The sequence below is a fragment of the Chaetodon auriga genome, chromosome 13 (assembly GCF_051107435.1).
Source record: "Chaetodon auriga isolate fChaAug3 chromosome 13, fChaAug3.hap1, whole genome shotgun sequence".
NCBI classification, from domain to species: Eukaryota; Metazoa; Chordata; class Actinopteri; order Chaetodontiformes; family Chaetodontidae; genus Chaetodon; species Chaetodon auriga.
The window spans coordinates 10,786,127-10,809,639 of record NC_135086.1 but is presented as its reverse complement, the minus strand read 5'-3'; the positions used below and the strand labels follow the sequence as shown (position 1 = coordinate 10,809,639).

General features: G+C 42.3%; 1 protein-coding gene across 1 annotated transcript; it reads left to right on the top strand.

Moving 5' to 3' along the window:
- The first annotated feature begins 100 nt into the window (after positions 1-100).
- On the top strand, positions 101-23,259 carry bard1 (BRCA1 associated RING domain 1). The gene is made up of 11 exons (XM_076747131.1): positions 101-232; positions 1,861-1,917; positions 2,626-2,774; positions 3,391-4,466; positions 5,100-5,180; positions 6,957-7,129; positions 11,928-12,054; positions 12,188-12,320; positions 14,150-14,242; positions 18,608-18,705; positions 20,441-23,259. Exons 1-11 carry the CDS (start codon positions 141-143, stop codon positions 20,786-20,788), a joined length of 2,427 nt encoding a protein of 808 aa, XP_076603246.1. The 5' UTR covers positions 101-140; the 3' UTR covers positions 20,789-23,259.
- The last annotated feature ends 254 nt before the right edge of the window (positions 23,260-23,513 follow it).

The following is a 23,513-nucleotide window of genomic DNA, read 5'->3' as shown; positions in this document are numbered from 1 at the left end:
CAACCATTATAGTTTACTTCCGTAAAGGTTTGGCGGGAGATCCAATAATCCAGGAAGTGATTTCGGCTTGTTTTGCCGTCTTCAGTCGTAAGCAACGTTACAACAGAAGAGCCAGCAGAGAGATAAGTTTTCTTTTAAGGATGGATAATGATGTACTCGTGCAGACAAAGGACTGGAGGAACACTAAGGAGGCGGTTGCGAACTTTCGGCGACTGCTACTTTGCTCAAAATGGTAAGTTGACGTGACTGAAGAAGTGAGCTAGCATGTTCAGGAGGAGCGTCTGTTGTGTAACATTAACGCTAACGATAAAATGAGTTTTACAACCAGTAACGTTACACTTCAACACGTTTGTCAAACTAAAGTCGGTGTATTTTTAATCACTAGAAGACGATAGCCCAAGTGGGTAGCTACAGCTAACGTTAGCTCCCAAACGTTGAAGTTGTCAACAACACCTGAGTTGCAGTTATTGAGCAGGATTACACTGGTTTGGATATGACCGGCTGATCAATTCTAGCCTGAGCTACTGGTTAAGGTTAAGCAGTTTCGCCGTTTCTACAGGTGGAAAGTGCAGGTTTCTGGGTTTAGAACAATCCAATCTAATGCTTCCTATTGATCGATATCGTTAACTTAGTTATAGCTACCTTCTGCTGGGTTGTGCTTGTATTCAAGTTAACTCGAATCGAGTCTAATAACGTTAGATCGTGATAACCCATACATATGTACATGAGCCATAGTGGGATGTAATTTTCCAAACACAGGATCACAGTGACGCTACAGCCTACAGCATTATAAAAGATAGAACACACGATAATTACTGTTACATTATAGATAACTAGAACAATATGGCTTGGGCACAATAAAAATACACAACACATGGCGGTGCACTCTAAACAAAGCAGCCGGTGTAGCTTGAGGACAGACAAGCTGGCATGTTGTTCAAACGCTTTGCAGAAATGCCACTTTAAGTCTGATTGTGGATGCAAACATTTCCCAGGCAGAGTAATAGTTGCTAAATCGCACAGAGTAGTAAGTACAGTCCAAAGGATGCTTCCTTGTAAGAAGGCGGTGCGAGGGATGGTCTGTTCGCATGTGTGATCGTGTGATCTGTGCATGGTGGGTGGGTTGATTTAGTTCAGGTGAGTGTTGGGACATAGCAGGATGTTAAACGTGACTGTGTGGAGGAAAAGTCTTTTTCACAGTCTGGATGCTAGGATGCTCCAGTACCTCCAGCCAAATGGCAGGAGGGTGAAGAGTCTGTGACAAGTGTAGGAGGAGCCCTTCACAGTGCTGGTGGCTGTTGAGATGCAGAATGAATGGTAAATGTACTCCATGGAGAGTCTCTGCTGTCAGCGATATCCATCCAATGCAAATACCAAATCAGACTGTACATGCTATACAACAGCAAGCTAGCAATGTCATTGTGAGCACGTTGGTATGCTTTTGTTAGCATTTTCCTCACAGTGTAGCCTCACAGAGTCAGTAATATAGCTGTAGCCAATATAGCTGATTCTTAGTCTTGTTTACTGGTATAGTCCAAAATGACTGGCTGTGCCTCAACACCCTTAATCCTAAAACCCTTGATTAGATGAGGAAAAGCTAAGCACATAAAAAGCCACCATTAAATGGCATATGCCTGTTGTGAATGGTAGGTGATGTGTGTTCCACTAACAGATAGCAAATGGTTAGCATGTGCTTGAAAGTTGCCTTCTGTCTACTTCTCAATCTTGCCACTCCACTGATGGAGGGTAGACAATGGACTGAGCACAGAGCCCAGGGGGCAGCATTGTTCAGTGTGGTGGAGCTGGTGTTGCCTACTCAGAGTGTACTGATCACTTTTAAACATTTTTTTCCATTTCCAGCTCAAATCTAATGAAGGAGCCCGTGTGTCTGGGGATGTGCGAGCATATGCTGTGCAGGTAATGTACTTAACTCCGACATGCTCATTCACAATAGGCCGCTCACATGGTGGACATTTTTGCTTGTCAAACACAGGTGCAACTAATAATGTTAATTATGGCTCCATTCCATCCAGGTGTGCTACTGCCATGCCTTGGTATTGCATATGCTGGTTCACTCAAGGGAATGGATGATAATACATTTTTTGTATTTAAGACCTACTGTATGCCTGCTACTACAAACCAAAATGAAGACAATAAATTTTCTTTCCCTATATATACAATATGAGTAATTACATTATACAAGTACATGGGATTAATTGATAAATATTATGTTGATCAACCAGTCAGTTATAACAGACAATAATTGTTTTAGCACTAATGTGAGTGTTTAGAGTGTTCAACTTTAACGGCACTGTTGTTACGTCTCAATCTTAATTGATTGTTAAAATTTTGTGGTTCAGATGCCTTCCTTTCATTATGAGGCTTATTTCTTGTGCAGATGAAATACAGCATATCAGTAGCAATGGCATGGTTTCTTGGCATTGTGTGGTTTACACTGTTGGAAGTCTGTAAGGTAATTAATGTCCCTATAGCAGTAAACTATAACCTCAATTTATTCCTTCCTTTCATGACTGAGTAGTCTTAAAAGGTGTATCAATAAACTCTTTGTATTTCTTCTTCTTGAACTGAGGTCAGCTCCTAATCCACAATATGTCTATTACACAGGTCATGTGCTGCCCCCCAGGCAGGAGATGGCTGCGTGGTATGCCACAGTCCTGCGTGGGTGAAGGACATCCAGATAAACAGGCAGCTCAGCAGCATCATACAGCTTTTCTCTGGTTTGGAGTCCTTGCTCGGTCCCATTGAAGAACCAGGTAGATGGTAGCCATCATCCTGTATAGCAGCTTGAATACATAATTAACAAGTTATCTTCCCAAATCCATGTGTCTTATTTGTTATCTCATCTACCCACACCCCCTTCTATCAATTGCTAGCTGAAATGTTAAACATTTTCCTCCGCCAATCTAATCTCTGAATGACAGTATTAGTGGCTTGTTCCTGTGGTTTATTATCTTCATCGCCTATCCAGCATCCCGGTAATGACAGTAATTATGCAATGCAATTAACCATGGTAGTGCTTAGTTTGCGAGTAGATCTCAGCTTTGACAAAGAACGACAGAGCAACTTTCTAAGCCCTACAGTTAAAATGTGAACGGATCTGCAGGTTGTTGTGATATCTGAATTGACATGGAAATAGATAAGGGTTGAAGAAGTTGATTGGGTGCTTCTGTGCTTTTGTAAAATGTCAGTATTATTGGTTGGCAGTGCATAATTTTAATGTTTGATCTTTTTCTTTTCTGATCTCAAGGGGTAATGCATTAGAAAGCATTGAAGAGCCTTTGTGACAGCAATTCACATTGATATAGTGTAATACATGCAGAAAGGTAACTTTTTATTTTGTTGAACATGTCTTTTCACACCTCATTGCAGACTCCTCTCTAGCCGAGATTCAAACACAACCCAAGAGTCCTATCTTAAAACACAAGAAGAACTTCAAGATCTGGTTCAGCCCCCGCAGCCGCAAGGTACGTTGTGTTGCGGAGAAGCCCCCAGAGGTCACCGCAAGAGAGAACGGGTCTTCTGGAGAAAGAGTTGCAGCACAGCCAGACACCATTACTGCGAAACAACAGGACCTGTCAGTTTTCAGTTTCACCTCGTCCTCCCAAGACTCTGGCTCCTCTTCCTCTCAAAGATGCAAAAATGAAAACAGAAACAGGAAGAAGAAGTCAGCTAAGAAAAATGCTGCCAGCGGGAAGGTGTCAAGTGTGCAAGAGGCCACTAGGACCACACGGAAACAGACCAAGCAGAAGATGAAGAAGAACAGGCTGGAGGCCATAAACCAGCAGTGGGGGATCACCGAGGAGATAGTTGCCTTAAAGGAAAATGAGCATTCCTGTGCTGAAGGGGAAAAGAGGTCCAGTAAGAGGGTCTCCTTCCTAAGCCCTGCTGTCATGTCTGACGAGCCTCAGCCAGAAGTGCCACAGGGGAGTACTAATGAACTCATCCCTGGCAGGAGCACCATGACGGAGAGTCTCTCAGGAGGCACGACTGTGCTGAATGACCAAACCCAGCCTGGTCAGAGCATGTCTGACAGTGTTGTGCAGCATGACAAACTGTCTACAAATGACCCCGACCCCAGTGACACTCGTGAAAATCGGGACAACGTTTGTCCCCCAAAGCATTCCCCAAAAAGATCCAGAGTGGAGGAGAAGGTCGCAACATTGGACACCACCCCAAGAAGGCCCAGGGCTTCCCCAGCCAGGAGGAGAAAATCACAGATGTCCCCAGCTGTCCTCAACCCTCTATCTTTGGCCAGCCCCAGGTGTGGTAAGAGCATCAAAAACTCAAGACGGGAGCAAGGAGACAGCCCGTCTGTCCTAGCCACCGCTGGCAGAAAATCTCCCTGTACTCACGGTGCATCTGTTGGACGGCTCACCTCAGGGAGCCCTCCAGTTATGAAGAGGAACCACAAGGGAGAGACCCTCCTGCATCTAGCTGCTATAAAGGTCGAGAAATTTCTGAATTATTCACCTTATTTACTTCACTCCATTTTCTGTTGCATTCTACAAATGTGAATTTTACACAATTTCCAGAAACAACTGTTCCCTTTTGCACAACACCCTGGATAAATTGAGTATTTAAATTCTAAGCAAGTATAAATTCATTAAATCCATCTTAAATAAGATAAATTTACGTATGCCCTTAAACTGCTTCTCCTTCTATACCTTTCGTTATTCAGCAAATGGTCAAACAGAGAATTTTGTCAGTTAAAATGATGATTTTGCAGCACGCAAACACGGCCCTTTAACCTTTTCTCTTAGTTTCTTTCAATATGCATCTGATGTAAATCTGCTGGTGTCCTTCTGTGGGTTTTTCCCCCTTCAGTTGAACATATTCGTCTTCAGATGATCAGACCCTTGTGTTCTGGTCTGTTGAGAATAAACTGTCGTGCAGTAATCCTTGCAAACACAGCCATAATCCCCCTCTGGATCCCAGACAAAGTAATCAATGGCCCATTGTGGAGCGTGATTGATACATACTGGGGCTTTGGTACTCTGGGATCAGTTGCTGTGTTTGAAGGGTTGCGTTTACAGGTCTGCAATTCTGACCTCAGGTTTGTTGTTCTCTGGGTCCTGCAGGGAGATGTAGAGGCTGTCAAGGAACTGCTGGACCAGGGGGCTGACCCAAACCTGAAGGATAATGCTGGGTGGACACCTCTGGTAACTCATACACCAAGTGATACATGTGAAAGCTTTATTTGTTGTTTGATAAAAACTGACAAAAAGCTTCATCAGTAAAACACAGTCGTATCGTGGTTTGTCAGACTTGGATGGCGAAAATTTGTTCATACAAAGGCTTGTTTACTCCATCCTTTCTTCTCTGGCCAATTCTTGCAACATGCACCCAACATTATATCTTGCCATACACTACTTATTGTCCTGTCATCTCTAGTAAACCAACATGTGCAGTCGCTATGCTGTTAAGCTGCTGTTATGAATATGAGTCCAAGTCCTTTTTTTTTGCGTCTCACCTTCCCACAAAATATGTCGGCTTGTGGTCCTTAAGTTGCCTGCACATGCCAAACTGTAAAATCCTTCAGTGCTGGTTGAGCCATGTTTTTCGTTGAGAATGAGATGGGAGACTTTGCTGCTATCTTCTAGCAGCGCTTGACTGGAAACATGCTGTCAAGATCCTCCACTCAAACTTGAGTTTTTGATTTGACTTTTGACAGTTTGCAGCTGATCTCAAATTTCTACCAATAAGCGTAGAGCATGACATATTCATATTTGACAATCTTGTATGCGTCTGAGAAGGGTAGGAGCTGTCTAACTTGACACGCTACAATCATCTAGACCTCCCTTGTGTGCATTTTCTCAGTCCTGAACTTTAAACACCATTTCCCACAATGTGGTTTATTGCTCTGCTAATGTTGGGGTTACACAGTTTAAAGAACTTTTGAGATGTGTCTGCGCTCACAGAGTTTGTCAAGCCCAAATTGTTATGACAACCAATTTTACATTTACTAATCCATGGATTATTGTTCCTCACTGAAAGCAAACATTTGTCTGCTATAGACAATTAAAGAAAGCTGAGAGTATCCCAGCATTACATGAAACAGTTGTCACAAAACCCCTTTTAATTTGTAAGGGCTGGAAATCTAGAGAGGCAAGTTTTAATTTGATAACAAAAACAACACAAATTATAGCTGATTTATGTTGCAGATAAATGTTTTTTATGCATTTGTTGGGCTCAAATAACTCCACAGCCCTTGGCAAGTAAATATGTTATATACTGTATAGCAGGGGTGAGCTACAAAGTATGCCCAGTGCTGCTTAGACAAATGAAATGGAAATGGAACAAAAGCTGGCCTCCCAGTAAAGTTCTCAGCCACCCAGTTTGTTTAAAAGATCACAACTGCATGGAAATATAGTGCAATTATTGCAAAGGATTGTAAATGAAATCTCTCACTGGACTTTTGCTTTGCTAAATTACCTTCAAGTTCAAGCTGCAAACGTAATCTGAACAAACTCTCACTTTGATGAAGCTTGTTGCTTATTACCATGCATGATAGTAGCATATTGGCTCTTTATTAGTCATTATAAAGCACTTTTTCAGGGATAAATGCTCATATTTTCAACCACTGGCCCTACAGACCACCAAACCCCCCAAATTTGGTGGAAAAAAAATTGGAAGTTATCTGGAATTTCCTCTCGCAGGACAAATAGAGGAATATTGAATTGAATTGAATACTGAATTAAGTCATCTGAGCACTTGATATTTTGAAATTACCCCAAGAAACACAGCTTACGCCTTAAAGATTCCAATACGAAGCACCTACCACACCTAAAATAGTATCAACTGGGAAAAAAAAGATAAATACCACAGCGATTGAAAACAGATGAAAATTTAGAACACATACTAACAACTTTGAGGATAACAGAAAAGATCAAAGCAGAGCAGGATGACTTCTGAGTAATACTGATTTTTGTTCCCAGCATGAAGCGTGTAACCTGGGTCACCTGGCAGTTGTGGAGACGTTGGCCTCAAGGGGAGCCCTGTTGAATACGCCCGGCTATGAAAACGACTCTCCACTCCATGATGCAGTGAGGAACGGACACCCAGCCATTGTGAAAGTGCTGCTGCAGCTCGGAGCCTCGCCGAACGTACTGTAAGTTGCTTCAACTGTGTTTTCATCCGTGGAGTTTATTTATTTTACAGGTGACATGCTGTCATAACACTTTGAGCCTTTTTTTTTTTAATTATATGCCGTATACAGCTCTGCAGACAGACTGTGGTTTTTGTAAAGGGTTGCTACATGTCAAGCGAATGACATAGTGACCCACCACAAGATCATGCTCACCCCTGTGTGCACATTATGAGTCACTCTGTGAAAAAGGAACGGCGCAGGACAAGTAATTATCTTCACAGATGGCGTGTTTTGCTCAGCACTGGTCTTTTGTGAAAACCTTCAATTGCTGACCAGAAAACCTGACCTGAAAACAAAATATGTTTGAAAAGTAAACAGAGTGTTCATTCGTGTACTTTGCGTTCTGGTCCTAACCACAGTCAGATTACTGATTAAGAGGCTATTGCTGTGCATGAAGGCTCCAAGCTTTGTGCTACCATCAGTAACGGACAAACAAGAAACCTTGAATCCAGTACAAAGGTCTTGTATTAAATACTACCTTTGTGACAATTTGTCAAAGTTTAAATTGTGGTTGGGGCTGTGCGGTAGTTTATGGCGCTGTTTTTGTTAATTTCAATCTCATGTTAATTTCTGATGCCCTTTGAATGTTTTTGCACCTCCTATATATGTAAATAAATGAGGTGAGCAAAATATAACACCTTTCAACTGAGTCGTACAACCAAAGTAGAAATCTTAACAGAAACTCAACATTTTAAGAAAGTTAATATTTAATGCACGACTATTGTATTTCATTGCATTACATCATAGAGGTGCTTCTTTTATTCTGGACCAGTGCTTATTTTCCGTCAATGGAACGTCATGTGCCCGTCTCCCAGTGATTGAAGAAGGCGTTCAGTCCTTTATTATCAGGAACCGGCGCGTTAGTGCAGTAGAATAGATAGATAGATAGAAAATCAGTTGAGGCGGATTAGTTATTGGTCAATCACCTATTGCTGTATCAGCGTTTCTGGCCTGTGGAAGAAGGGTTGCTGTGTAGCACAATGTCCATAATGAGGGAGAGAATGGTGGGTAATCAACAGAATCAATAGAGGAGTTGATCAGGGTCAGTGTGTTGGTTGGTTACTGCTCTCTCTGTGATCATTTTACACCAATTATCCTTTGTCTTCCCCTTCCTTCGTTTCATTTTATTTGTCTCTGTGCTTGGATGAGTCGTGATGGCCAGATCTTAAATGTCCTCTTTTCTTTCTTACTTGTCTTCAAGGCAAAAAAAAAAAAAGAAAAAAAAGAAAGAGGCTGTGGTTGAGACTGTCTGTCAGGACGCTGCAAGATGAATGCAATCCTTGTCCCAGACTCCCCACTAACCGTGCACACATACACTGAGGAGGCAAAGCAAGACTTGTGCCAATGCAATCCCTAATGGAATGATTGGCACACAGCTCAGGCTTTGGAAATACAGGTTCTGCAAAATTCTGATTGTTCCTCCGTGCATGTGTGTGTGTGCATTAGATTTGAACGATCGGCCTGCATTTTGTCGTTGTTTGGGCTCTGCCCTTTTATTCAGTGACTGCGAGTCCACTTTCTGTCCAGCTCAAGTATTTGACTTGCTCGGCAGGTTATTAGAAACACGGAGGGAACTCTTCAAACGGGCAAATTCTGAACTGAATGCTAATATGTTTTATACAGTCAACCCTCCGCTGTTATCTCAAAAACAACAGGTTTAAGCATTTTCTGAGAAGCTACATACACAGCATGCACACAGCAGGGCTCCTGACTATAAGTCTCCATCCTGTAAGCATAAATATCTACCAGTGCAGCACATTTGGACAGCCAAGATGAGGCCTGCAAGGTGTTAGCTGGTAGCATATGTTATGTTTGCGAGCTTGTGAGTATTTTACACATATGCGACAAATCATGCATGTTACTGTTATTCATTTTTGTAATCATAAACAGGTTTCTAGATTGTCACTGTTGTCGTGTCAGTATGAAAATGAATTTGGGACAAACCAGACGTATGTGAATTGGCCCACTCCTAATGACCACCCTAAGCCTGAAGCATTCGCCTCTGTGCTCCATACTGGCACATGAATTCCAATAGACTGGAGTGGTATAACTATCCTACATACAGAGTCAAACAGCAAACAGACAGTAACAGACTCCCAGTGTTTGCAATGAATGATTAATACATTTACCACTTAGCCAGTGCAGTACTGCTACGACAATATTCAAAACAGTATTTGTAATGACAACTAAAACAGACAAAACACTTTAATGTAGACGTTACATGAGATGTTTTGTTGAATTAGGATCTGCATAGCTTACCCTCACTAAGACGAGACAGTGTTTTCCCGTTCCTCTGGATGGATGCTGTTTTCTTATGTCTTCTAGTCTTTGACGTGTACTCCATCAGTGTGGAAAGTTTCATCTTCTCGGCTATTTTTAGGAGCGTCAGACAAAGTTTTGCAGGGTGATTGACGCAGTTTGGCGTCAGAGACTGGCATCACTTTAACAATTACACAGTACAGCTACAGATGTGAATGGAGGTGGGTGAGTCATGTACTGTATCATCAGCTATAAGATGTAACACCCAAGCTGAGCCAACCATCAGGAAAAATTGAGAGTGGATTATTTAAGAAGGAAATGTAACTAATGAACCTTTTGATTAAAAATGCATTCAGGCCTCACCCACTGCCTCATCAGTTGCTTGCCACGTGTCTCCATCGTTAGACTTATGACTCCTTTTAAGACATGCTGCTGAGCTGACATAGTTCAAAAGCTCTGTCAGCTGTTTAAATTTTGAGTTGACCTCACAAACCCTTTCATAGCTCAGTAGAATGGCTGTGGATGGTGTTAGGTGTGAACTGAACTCTGTATTTGTGTTCGCCTCAAAATTAACATCGCTATCTGCTCCTGGTTAGAGTAAGATTCATGGTTATAGTGGTTATCCTCCAGAACCACCATCGCCTTCCTCCCACTTGTGTACTTAAGCAGAGGCTTGTGGGAGAGTGTTTTTGACTTCACCTCCTGCACAATTTTCCATGCTTTATTATTTTTCTTCAAACATTCAGCTCACGTGCAGCTGCATAAACCAGCCTGTGTGTGCGCATATGTATAAGTGTCAGGGACATTTTATGTTTGTTTGTATTTGTGTGTGTATATGGGGTTGGGGGGTATGAATCCAAATGAAATATTTTATGGACCAGTGGACCTATTAATTGTCCCCCAGGTGTTATCTTTGCTGACGCCTAATCTTTTAGAGACGACCTGCTGGGCTTGATTCTTCTCTCCGGCTCTTCTTCTCCTTCTCCTCCTTGTGCTTTTCTTCATTCTTTTCTCATCTTCCTCTTTCCTCAAGGTGACCTCGGTCTTTTTTCATGACGCTCCCTCAGTCTTAAAGATAAAGGTGTTTCTTCAGTGTACCTGTTGTAACCAGGAGATGATCGCAGTTTCTTCTCATTGAGTCTGGAAAATGCTGCTTTTGTGATGTTTACATATACTGAGTAGAAGGGTTTTTTTGTGTATTGTGGTTAAATAACTAGACAACATCTTTAAATGTGATGTCTTCTCACCAGAAAAATGTATGCCATTGAGAAGGCTTGTGCACTAAAAGTCAGTGCTTATGCAGCCACGAGCATGCAGTGAGCCTAGTGTGCTGTATATGGACACGACCTGCGAATGAAGTCGAGCACAGATTTCAGCTCAACCTCATATCAAACAATTATGCTCCAACAAGTGAATGACACACATGGGTGCACAGTTTCACAGAACAAGCAGGGTGTGACATTGCCGAATTGTTTTTCTCAGAGCTCTGGCCTGGCAAATATTGATTTTTGTTTTGTGTCCTGCTCGGCCAGTGATTTAAAAAAAAAAACAAAAAAAAACAACCCCAAATGTGCATGGATTGTGATGGAGCGATATGACACAATGATTATCTTGTTGTCGTTATCTTACTGTTGGAGAAGACTTTGCATCACGGCTCCATAAGTGTCCGTGAAAGCTCTGTCACGTCGGCAGTCAGTCAGAACAACAGGTTGGTTACAAAAATGAATGTTGTTAACTAGTTGTTTTTTTTTTTTTTTTTTTACATGTCTTGCTAGTTGCTAAGAAACTAGAACAAGAGGATACATTGGGGAGTACTGCTCAGGTGGTCTCTGGTCAGAGTGGTGCACTGTGTATTGTGCATGATTTTCCTCAAAACATGTTTTTTTTTTTTTTTTTTTGATTTTGCAGAGTATGAAAAGGGGGTCATTGTTTGAGATCCTTGGGCAGACGGGCCTCAAGACTCTGAAACAAGAAGAAATACAGCTTTTTAAATCTCCTCTTAAAATTTGCCTCCTAGTGATTTTCTGCAAAAGTTGAACTAAAGTGACATTTTAGAAATTGGCTATTGAAAGTTTTTGCATCTTGTGCCTCATTTTGAACAGTTAATGTAAGCTTACAGATCTCTTGTGTGTTTCAGGGCGTCATTCATCAGCAGCATCACATCTTTGTGTCATACAGAGTTCCAAGCCCTACCTACCTAAGCCCTATTTTACATAATGTGTGACACAGCAAGCAACCAGTAGTTTCAGTATTGATACCCCTAAAATTTTATAAACCACTGGCTGCTTGAAGAGGACCTTTTTTGTTTTGTGGTCAACAAATCTGAGTAAATATAATTATTAAATTCTGTGTTTTTTTTTTTTTTATCATCGTGCTGCCTTGTTTATGTTGTTCTCTTGGTCGCCAGATGGTCTGCATTGCTGCAAATGCATAAATACACAAGTGTTGCCACACTGTGAAACACTGACACACTTTATCTTTTGAATTTTCTTCTTCCCAGTAATCTGTATGGAAAGCGGCCCGCACATTATGCAGCGAGTCGGGAGATGCTGGAGATTTTCCAGGAAGCCTCAGAAGGAACCCAATGTGCGAACACATCTCTTAGCCCGTCTGCCAGTCTGTCTGTGGTACGTCGACGTGAGGATGTGAATAACCTTTTTTATTTTCTTATATTCTCTTTAAAATGTTGACCCTCTATTGCCAGTATTCTTACATATAGGCCGAGACATTTCTAAACCATGCTCTTATGTCCTTCCTAAGGTGAGCGACTGTGTGAGGAGAGATGAAATGGTGGTGTTTCTGCCCAGCAAGCTATCACGCCCACAACAGAATCAACTGGCCAAACTGGGACGCCTACTGGGAGGGAAGATAGCTGACACCTTTTCTGGCTCAGGTAGTGTTTGTGAGGTGCAGAAACACCTCTTCAGGGGGGTTAAACCTCCCCAGTGATCCAGGGGAGGCCTTTTGGAAGACTAGTCGCATATGATTGCTTTCTAATGTTGTCGTTTGACATGTGGGCTGTCAGCAAAACTGCAAAGCAGCTCCCAACCAATTGCTGGTACACTGGGACCATAACTGGTATATTTGTTCACTGCCAAACACCCAGATAAGTATTCAATCATCATTTGGATGCCCTGGTCAACTGAAAGATGTATTAGAGAGTAAAGTGCAGACAGATCGAAAGCTCTGTCGTCTTGGTTTTTCTCATCACGATGTTTGTTATAAAGATTATATACAGAACTATCTCGACCATGAAGATGGGATTTTTATCTGAATGATCCTTTTTCCTACAGAGCTAAGCTTTACAGGCTTTATTACCTTACACAGACCCTTTTTGTACTGTAAAAGCCAACCGTAGGTGCCTGAACATTATCACCCTCGAAGGTTCAACAGTAACTAACAAGTGCTTTTAGAGCTGTATACATCATTGTGATACAGCAGCCGCTTCACTGTTGCATAGTAATGGCTGGGAGAACACTACAGAGCAAAAGTAATTGAAATCATTCCTCATAAAATGTTTGGAGGTACTGTCAGGGTGATGAATAAGCATTAATGAAAAGACGGAAGTGTTTCTCACAACTCTTCCCCCCTCTGACCGGAGGGGTGAACGTTGGTGCTTTCTGAGATTTTTTTTTTTTTTTTTTCCACACTAAAGGCTACAAGTGTACAGTCAGTGCACAATGTGAGAAGGTTTTGCCCTGCAGATGTAATTATGTTCATTTTGTACTCATCAACTGTGCTCACTTCTTGAATGAAGAGGCAATAGACTTGTATTTCAACTTTAATTAAATTATAATTGTGCATCCCTGTTTGAAGCATTTTATAAACTAGGTTGTTTCTTGGACTTCTGTCGTGTTGCCAGGTTAGCAGTAGGCTTACCTGTTCACCAAGGCAAAGAAATACGCTGTATTTAGGGGATAAACGAGGTATCAAGTCATAAATGTTAGTCCTGTAATTGGGTTCAGGCTTACAAATCAAATCATTTAAAATCTGCTTTAGCTGGAATTTGCTGTCTTTTCTATCAAGTCCAAATTCTGCACTTTGCTTTCTGATCAAATACTTGCTCAACTACCACCCCATCATCCTCTTGCTAACATGCTAACACACTAAACTGATATGGTGATACGCACGTTAACATTCTTTTATATTTTGATGTTACTGTCAACCATATTGCCCATACAGCCCAAGGTTAAGTTGAACTGCAAGAGCTCTGTTATTCCACATAAGCTGGGCCTCAGCAAGGGTGTCTCTTGTTGAAAGAGATATTTTACAGCAGACACCTTTGCCTTGCAGTCTCAGCCTGGTCGAGTCTCCATGCAGATAAAATCCGTGACCTGCATGTCTACAAATAAGCCCTTGTCATCCACCTCCAGACATGTCAGGAAGCAAGTAAGGATGTGCCCCACTGTTTTTCCTCCAGAGATACGGCAGTCGTGTTCATGACTCGTCCAACCTGGGCTGTGAGGAAAAAATCACATTCAAATGTTTGTTCTCGGCCCGAGTCTAAAACACAGCATCCAAACTGTGGAGTGAAGACATACAGTGTGTTGAAATGTGTCATCTTGCGGCACTTAAACTATCTAGCTTTATGAATTGGCACCAAAAACACACATAAACACACTGTGTAGCAGGACACTCAGTCTTGAGCTTTTTGTGTATGTGTAGCACAACTTATTTGAGACTCTTCAGTTTACTGTGTGTGTGTCTGTCTTCTTGCTGCAGTGAGTCATGTTGTGCTGCCAGAAGGACACATGCCCACCACCTACTCCACCCTCCTGGGTCTTCTTGCTGGCTGCTGGGTTGTCAAATTCAGCTGTGAGTATGGAGTAAGCCATCGGCTGGAGTTTTTCTCTGTACATGCTATTTCAGGATGTTAAGCGATGTTGCTGTTGGAACCTGAGTAACTTCGACTGCAGAAGCAGGATTTATCCAGAATACCCAGCGTGTTGCATGCATCTGTGGCCCAAGCCTGACAGGGCTTTCTTTCTTGCTTTCTTTCACTCTGACCTTTTGTATCATTCAAAGCACAGGTGAAGTGTATGTGACCACACAGTCACAGCAGGTAACAGGAGCCGCTGACAGCTTTCATTAAAGCAGTGGCTGTGGATGCACAAGAAAATCCATGTACCTCATGTTGTGTTAATCCAAGTCATTTTACTGTAGATCCAAAATTTCAATATCAACCTCATTATCTCCAAGATCATACGGCTTCTAACAGAGACATTGGAATTCAGCATGACAATAAATGACAATTCCGTTTTGATATTTATTGCGCTCAGCTCACTTCCTGATAGTCATTACTCCAGCCTAGATGGCTTTAACTCTGGTATTTTCCATCACTGCAGCTCTGGATAACATGAGGCAAATTTGTGAATAAAATATTTTTAGACTCAGTGACCTCACTACTGTGGATAAAGATCTTGCCCAATTAAACCTTTTTTTTTTTTTTTTTTTAGCTTTTCTTCAAGCGTTTCACACTGACAATCTGTAATTTTCTCTTTCTGTCTGCTGAAACAGTTTGTTTCCAAGTGCTTTGTTTTGTTAAAATTTGCCATGCATTTGGATGGAAACCCAGTTATTGTTCAGAGATTGGACAACCCGGCTGACTGAGCAACTTGATAATCAACTTACATTTGCAAAAGCATTATAATTGATATAAATTCGTTTCATTTTGTTGCGTGATTGTGTCTGTGTGCTACATCCAAGGTCACATTTGTATTCAGTTCAGCCATTCAGGGGTGCTCCAGCCATAGAAAGAGGATTTCTATCTGCATTAGACGTTTGCTGCAGTAAGGTGACTCTAGGCATAGTATGGGACAAGTGAAAAATCTAGGAGGTAAATATTGGACTCTTGGAACCACAGTGCAGAACAAATGGATTGTGCTGCACAAGCTGTTTGGAGTACTTTTATGGGTTTTGTGTTCTTCTTGGAATTTCAAAGAACATTCCCACCTGCCATCTCTGTCTCAGGAAAGGCTGCGATGGAGAGGAATTGACTCATATCTTTTGCAGTTTGTCACTTTGGCATCGAAACTTATTAGGTAAATATATGTTTCCCTGTTGTCAAGTCCTACTGGGGCTGCAGTGTTAATTCTTCCTCAGTACATAAATAGTTTGAGACGTGTGTATTTGTTTCGTTTACTTTCTGTCCTCCGCAGCCTTTCAGGTGAGATCAGGCTCTGTGTTTGGAACAGGAACTTCTAAATGCTATGCTTTTTGTTTTCTGCAATGCATGGAACGTCCCGGGAAACATTAAAGGAACATTTTGCGTCCGGCAATTTTCAGGTAAATTGTTTGTGCCTGCTGCTGTGTGCACACACCTGCTTACATGCCTGACAGGCAAATAGAGTAGTGGGGCGACTGGGGGAAGGAATCAGCGTGTCTCAAGGCTTCAGCATCACTAGCCATGAAAAGATGGCTAACTCTTTTTTTTTCCTGTTTGATTTATACCAAGATGAATACTGAGCAAAAATTTTGCTATTCTCAGCCAGTCTCTCTGGCATCCTTAAACCAAGTCAACAAGCTGATATTCAGAGGAAGTCTGCTTTAGGGGAAGTAAAAAGAGACTTGCTGTCAAAGAGTTTTCTGGCACCTTGGTGTGCCCTTGACTGGTGTATCCGTCAGTAGCATCTCTTCACTGTGTGTGTGTGTGTGGGGGTGTGTGTGTGTGTGTGTGTGTGTGTGGGTGGAGTAAACGAGCATGCACGCTTGTCTCTGTCTCTGCCAGTAAGCCATTTCAAGTTTGAATGTGTGTGTTTAGGTGTGTGGTTGTGTCACTGTATAAGATTTTGTGTGTGTTTGGACCATACTGTGCCCCTCCCCTTCTCTTTTCTCCACGCAGGCTGAGCACTTGACACAGCTTGTCTCCCTCATGACAATCACTGTGGCATCTTATCTGTCTCTGTCCTTGTTTTTGTGTATGCGCACACACAAGGAGCCAAGTTCTCACTGTCACCTGCCTTTGTGTGCCTTCACTGTCGACTAGGCCCAGCCTGAGCTTATGTCTTTGTTGGTCTTGCGTTCCATTGTGATACATTTTCTCGGGAAAGCCACTTCAGGGTCGTATTTCGAACCCGTCACGAAAGACGCATGTAAATAAGGCGGCTTGACAGATGTATTTCATCCGTACTGGACAAAGCTGGGCAAACTGTTCCTTGGGTGAGATTGATCTTCTTATCTCACTCTTCCATTAATATACTTTTTCTTCCTCTCCTCCCATTATTTCCCAGTTTGTATTGGCTAATTTCCCAGCACTTTGGTTCTTGTCTCTCCTACTAGGGAGGGTGTGCGTGTGTGCACCCATGTGCTTCCTGCCGGTACACATGAGTTCTAACTGCTTCTTTGCAGCTGCCAGCGAGAGGCTTTACTCGGGCAGCTGCCGCCGCTGGACGCACGGTTCTGCCAAAGGCATCGCTAGCAGGGTTTAAATCTGGAACTCAACTGTGGCTCTGTGTTTTGCTGCTGTGCCACCTGTGCACACCTGAATACTTGTCTTATTTTTCATCCCCTAGCATGGCAGTGGTTAAATTTCAGGATTCTGACTATCAATAAAGAATGTGCTATTGTACCCCGTCTCCCCCGCCCTCATAATGACATCTCAGTTGCAGTTGGTCTCATGGTTAATCAAGGAAGTGGGTTCATCTGGCTGTTCACTCATTCACTGACTCAGGAAGGAAGAGGTTTGAGATGTTTTTTTTCATTCAGTCTTTGTGAACGTAATTAGCAAATATGCTAATGACTCCTCAGTACTAAGCGCCATCGTCCGGAGCGATTAACCCCAGTATCTTCCCTCCTCTCTGGCCAAGTCTCTGGAAGGGTCCCCGTAAATGAAAGCTGTAATTAAGGGGGATAAAGAAATGTAATTACACTCCACCCGTGTGTGTGTGTGTGAGAGAGAGAGAGAGAGAGAGTCTAAGTGAGTGTATACGTGTAATTTGCCGCTTCATGACAGGGTGCTGTGTTGTTACCAGGTGCACACACACACACACATACACACACACACACACTTATCCTAATCTGTTCATGTCATATCTTGCAGCTGGAAGCAACTCTGTTGAACACTAAACTGCCAGGGAAGGTGAAATGAATCACAACATTGTGTAGATGTTGCAAAATATAGAGACTTTGCAGTCATGTGTTTGTGGGACTGTTTTGCATCTCTCATGGATGGACATATATATATATATATAGATATAGTCATAGTCATTAATTATGCAGAATTCCAGCCATATAGAACAACTACCGGACATGTCTTTTAAATAGCCATGTAACAGCCTACATCGAAACAGCAATAAAACAAAGACCACAAATGAGTTTGTTATATAGCTCCTCAATCACCTGTTCGATCTCTGGCCCCTGCAGTCTACATGTCAAATTCCCCTGGGCGAAGATACTGAACCCCAAATTGCTCTTGATGCTGTGCCACTGGTGTACGAGTGTGTGTGTATGTGTGAATGCTTACAGCTCGTAATGAGCAGGTGGCAGCTTGCCACCAGTGTATGAATGTGTGTGTGTGTGACTCCTGGCTTGTGCTGTAAAGTGCTTGAAGTGGTCGGTAAGACTAGAAAAGCACTATATAAATACAGTCCACTTACAGCAAACTGAAATATTATCAACCAGATCTAGTCCCAATAAGTTTTTTAATATACCCCCAACATATGATATTCAGTAACAACGCTTATGGAGAAAAGCGGCGCTGTGATCTGTATCCTGTTCAGAAGCATTTTTCATCTGTGACAGTGAGGGGGTCATTAAAATGTGACTTTTCCCCCTTCGTATCTGCCTATACTTTTCTCAAACTTTTCTTTTCTTTCCAAATGGTTTTCTTAAGGATGTAGAACAAAAGAGCCTTGTCTAACTCAAAAAACGCCGGGATGCTGGCTGTCACACAGTCACAATTTGACTCTGTGAAACCTCAAGAGACGGAGGAAGAGAGATGATGCTCGAATACTGCTTAAGCTTGAGATACTTAAAACAAGAGTTGCATCATTAACTCCATCACGCTGTGGGCATCTTTCTCTGTCAACAACGGCAGCTTTGCCAATACTTGAAATCTTTCAACTCGTTGTGATAAAACAGACATGAGCTTTGTCATCCTCCCTTTGCTGCTGCCTTGTCACATTCTTTCAAGTCAACATAATTAGCTGTAACTTTATCTTTTCTCTCTCTCTTTGATGCCAGGGGTGGAGGCATGTCTGCAGGCAGGCGAGTGGATGCCCGAAACCGAGCACGAAGCGGGAGAAGGCCCCCAGCGCAGTCGCATCAACAGATGTAGCTTGGTAAATGAGAGGCACACAAACAAACACATGAAATAGATGATTATAGATTGGTGAGACCCTTGGCTTTGGGAGAGATTAGTTTTTCCAGGGAGTGACAGAGGGTTGTTGCTCAGCAGCTCAGCAGAGTGCCATTAAAAGTCTTTGGACTTTTTCGTGTTTTGTTTTGAAACTACGAATCGCAGTGTAATTGGGCCTTTTTTTTTTGACACTAATTGAGAGAAAGCAAATAATTTAAATCTGTCCAAACTGATCTTAATTTAATGATTATTTATTTATTTAATTAATTGCCATCACATATTGTGCAGCCAACTGTTTCAGATAGATGGACACAAACATGCAGAAAGACGAACAGAAATGTACCAATTATGGAAGTCAGTGTTTTTGGAATGAAGTTAGGGTTTGGTGTCATCCAAACCCCCGTACATCAACAGAAATGCACCATCCCCACCTCAAAGCCTGGTGTCATCAGGATCGCTCCGTGGGGATGCCTCTTTGCGGCAGGCCCCTGTAAGATTTGTGAGCATGGAGAGTGAAATGAATGCAGCTAAATTCTGCAAAATCCTCCGGTCTACAAGAGAACTGTGAGTCGGTGAGAGGATTTATTTTCCAGAAAGACGACAACTCCAAACAAGGCCAAAGCTACAGAGGGGTGGCTTCAAAGCGACAGCAGTAATGTGCTGCTGTGGCCAGGTCAGAGTCACGACCTCAGTCCAAACGAGAATTCGAGGCCGGGCTTGAAAATGTCTGCTCACTCGCCAGTCACCATGAAACTTGACAGAGCTTAAGGAGAACTGGGACTCTGCATTGTCTGGATGGCAAAGCTAATACAGACTGTTTACACACATTCAAGGCTGCATTTCCTGCTAAACCCGCGTCTACTAAATATTGACTTGAAGGTGGTGAATACCTGCAGTCTGCTGTTAACAGTTTTGTTTCTGACCTACAGTAGTTTTGCTAAAATTGTAGACATTTACAGTTTGAAATTAAATGAAATGGTCTTTATTCGAATTACATCTAATTAGAGCTGAATGAAAAAGTCCAAAGCTAGTGAATACTAGTGATCCTGCACAGCAGACATCATAATAAACTCTAACTTAGTAGATTTAAGATCTCCCTATTGTTGGTTTCTTCTGTTTTCTTCCCTCTTGTGCAGAATAAAATGTCCATTCCAGAAAAAAAACAAAACAATATTAGCATTGTAATCATAAACTAAGGACATACATGTACACAAGCAAAAGTGAAGTGAAGTTTAGTGAAAGAACGTTCTTACTAGAAACTCTTGAGAGAGCCAGTTTACACCCCAAAACAGTTGAGTTCATTGATGCTGTGAATAGAACAGTCTCCAGTGGCCTAATTCACTGAAGCACTTAGCATTGCTGTTTAAAGCAGCAGAGTTCGGCTGGAGAGCGCTGCTGATAAAAATGTCTCCTGGCTCTGCCGCAGAGAAGTAAATACAAAGCATCCACACAGACGCTTGGTAATATGAGAGCCCAGATTTAGCAGCAATGAAATTATTCAGTGTTTAACTTCATCATAAACAAAAGGGAAGACTTTAATCCTGCTGCTACTGTTCTCACAAGGAGGTTTTATCCTGATGCTGGCACCAAGTGACTCACATGTTTTAATAGAAGAGGATAATAGATAACGAGTCTCTTCGCGACCTGACTTTTGATGCACAAGTATGTATTGGAAGTTCTCGCTAATGCTCGAAATTGTTTTATTCATCTTTTCATAGCTCCCACCGCTCTTCGACGGCTGTTTCTTTTTCCTCCTTGGCTCCTTTAAGGCGCCTCCTAAGGACGAGCTCACCAAGCTGCTCCGGGAAGGAGGAGGTCAGCTCCTGAGCCGGCAGCCTAAGCCCGACAGCGATGTGACACAAACCCTGAGCGCTGCTGCCTACCACGCGCTGCCGGGCTCCGACCAGGCCCTCTGCACACAGTACATTATCTTTGACCCCCAGGGCCCGCACAAGCCGGCCGTTGTGAGGCGAGGTAAGGTGTGGTCAGCTCCCTCCACATGGCTCATAAAGTGTATCGCAGCCTTCCGCCTCCTCCCTGTGCCGGACCCTCAAACACTGGTCTAAAGCTTTTCATACATTCTCTAATAACTGTGCACTGAGATGTCGTTTGTTTTCTGGTGCGTGGTCATAATGTGTTTTTAGTGTTTTTTTTTTTTTTTTTTTTTCTATATGCAGTCACAAATCACATAAGCAATAATAAAACAATAATGTGCCTCTCCAATTCTAAAATTAAAGTGTTTGTCTGGATGAGTTTTTCGTTATTTTTGGGACTAAAAGTGTCATGATGTCTCGTACTTGCAGTACACTGCACAACATAAACCAGTGGTTTCCTAACAAGGTTTCGGGGAACAGTGATTGTGAGATGATTAATGCAGCAGGAAATATGGAAAAACAATGTTCTGCTACACAAATTAGAATTTTGGGGGTGGACTTTATCCGAACTTGGCTTTTTTTGGTAAGAAGTTGGATCGTTTCGCCTCTGTCTTGACTCAAACAATTATTTAAATGAAACAAACAATCATCAGAGTTTCATCAAATCACTGTTTGGTGGAACTATAAATAGAAATAGAAAGAAAGATTGATTGACTGAACTGTTCCCTTCCCTACAAGAGGTCAGGTGGTCAAATAACTGTAACTTTCTGAAATTGACAATCCAACATCCTGATCATGCCATGATTGGCTAGATGTGTGTACAACCCTGATTTCAAAAAGAAAAGCTGTGTGAAGTGTAAAATAAAATAACGTGATAACTTGCTAATCCTTTTTGACATACTCTCAATTAAAAACAGCACAAGGACAATATATTTAATGTTCTGCCTCATCAGCTTTGTTGGTTTTTTTGTAAATATCTGCTTATTCTGTTTCAAACAAGTTGGGACAGGAGCAACAAAACAGCAAAAACAACTGTTCCACAGGTAAACAGGTTCGTTGGTAACAGGTGATAGTATCATGATTGGGTATGAAAGAGACATCCTGGAAAGGCTCAGTCGTTCACAAGCGAGGATGGAGCGAAGTTCACCACTTTGTGAACACATGATTGTATAAAGGATGTTGGTACACAGGCTCAGAAACACATGTACGAACTGTTGTCAGTAAACACAGTTCGTTTGCAAATGATTGCATTCTGTTTTTATTATTGTTTACCTCCTTTCTATGACAGCTGGCTTTTCACGCCACCGTCCAGTGTGACCATTATTACACTTTTAATTTTCGACATTGACGGCCCGTCGTACAAACCCAAGGCCACAAGTACACATCGGATCATTTGAAGGGGCCAGAACTCAATGGCATAAACCGAATATAAAATATCCCAGGTACGTGTCATATTATGTAACTAGCTGATTTCATGCTGTTGACTGTGGTGGAGATGCATGTTAAAGAACATCACCCATTCATTTTCTGCTGGTTTTCTCGGTCTGGTGACGTAGCCGGGGCATCTTCTCACCCTTCCCTCATCCTCCAGCTCTTCAGGAGAACTGCGAAGCACTCTCAGGTCAGATGGGATGTATAACACCCCCTGCATGTTTGGGGTCTGCTCCTGGTTCTCCCAGTGGGACATGCATCATCCACAGTGAGGCATCAAGGGAACATCCTTATCAGATTCCCCAAACCTTTAACTGACTCCACTGAACATGAAGGAGCAGCAACTTCACTCTGAGCTCCATCCAGATATTCAGACTCTTCGCTCTGCTTCTAAAGGTGAGTCCAGTCGTCCTCTTAAGGAAGCTAATTTTGATTGCCTGTATGCATGTTCTCATTCTTTTGGTCACTGCTGGACACATTTATGCAGTTTTCGTTTGTGTCTTTGTCGCGCTCGAATCAGTGCTTTGTCTGCTGCAGTATTAATGAGTGGAGTTTAGAGTGGAACCGCATTCCATAATCTGCATGGTTTTACCAGGAAGGAGATAATTATCTAATTACCTGCTGAAACTCGATACAAATGGAAAGAGTGGGTCCCCCAAAAAAGATCGATGAAAATTCGATAGAAAGTGTAGAATAGGAAAAACAAAGCAATTAATTGTTCTGTCGCAGCGCTGGCACTTGCTGTGTCCACCTTTTGTGCTCACGCAGTGGGTGTACTTTCCCCCACCGCCAGCCCCGGGACGAAGGTATGTGTGTTTTAAGAGGTCTTCTGCTGGCCATCTCCCAAGATGCCATTTTCAATGGGATTAGTCAGGGATGCACCTAATTGCTATTGATTGCTATGTGCTGCATAAAATTGCTTCCCTTTTCTTGTCCACAGTGGGAGGTGGGAGAAGGCAATTAGCAGTGTGGACGAGATAGAGGCCCAGACTGACTTGTAATGAAATAGAATGGAGGAATGAACCGGTGAGTAATGCCCTTGAACTCACTCAGCATTACAAAACCATTACGCACTGGTATCTTCTTATTTTCTCTCTCACAGCCTCGAGCCAAGAAAGTACCGTACACTTTCATTCCTTCTGAAATTTTCTGCTCATAGAAAGGTTACCTGGAGTTTTGCTGTATCCTGAGTCAGCATATATCCAGTATTGTTTGTTGTTTTTTTGTACGGTTTTGGAACATAGAGAATGTGGCTAAATTCAAGGAGGATTTGTCTTCCAGCCAATTGAATTTCACCTCACACGCTGCACCCAGCACACATCCAGGTGCCACGTACCGCTGTGCTTCTCGCAGTAATGAATTTCACGTTTCCCAGTTGTCGTTAATGGTGTGCTTTCGTGCCATCTAAAGTGATCTGGTGTGCAGAAATGTCAGCAAGCAAACAAAAAAAAGGAAATCCACACTCACTTTTTGCCGAATAACACTT

Coding starts and splice junctions, on each gene's coding strand:
- bard1 (XM_076747131.1), top strand. CDS start 141: ATGGATAATGATGTACTCGTGCAGACAAAGGACTGGAGGAACACTAAG. Junction 4,467..5,099: donor TGCATCTAGCTGCTATAAAG/GTCGAGAAATTT, acceptor TGGGTCCTGCAG/GGAGATGTAGAGGCTGTCAA. Junction 12,321..14,149: donor TGACACCTTTTCTGGCTCAG/GTAGTGTTTGTG, acceptor TTCTTGCTGCAG/TGAGTCATGTTGTGCTGCCA.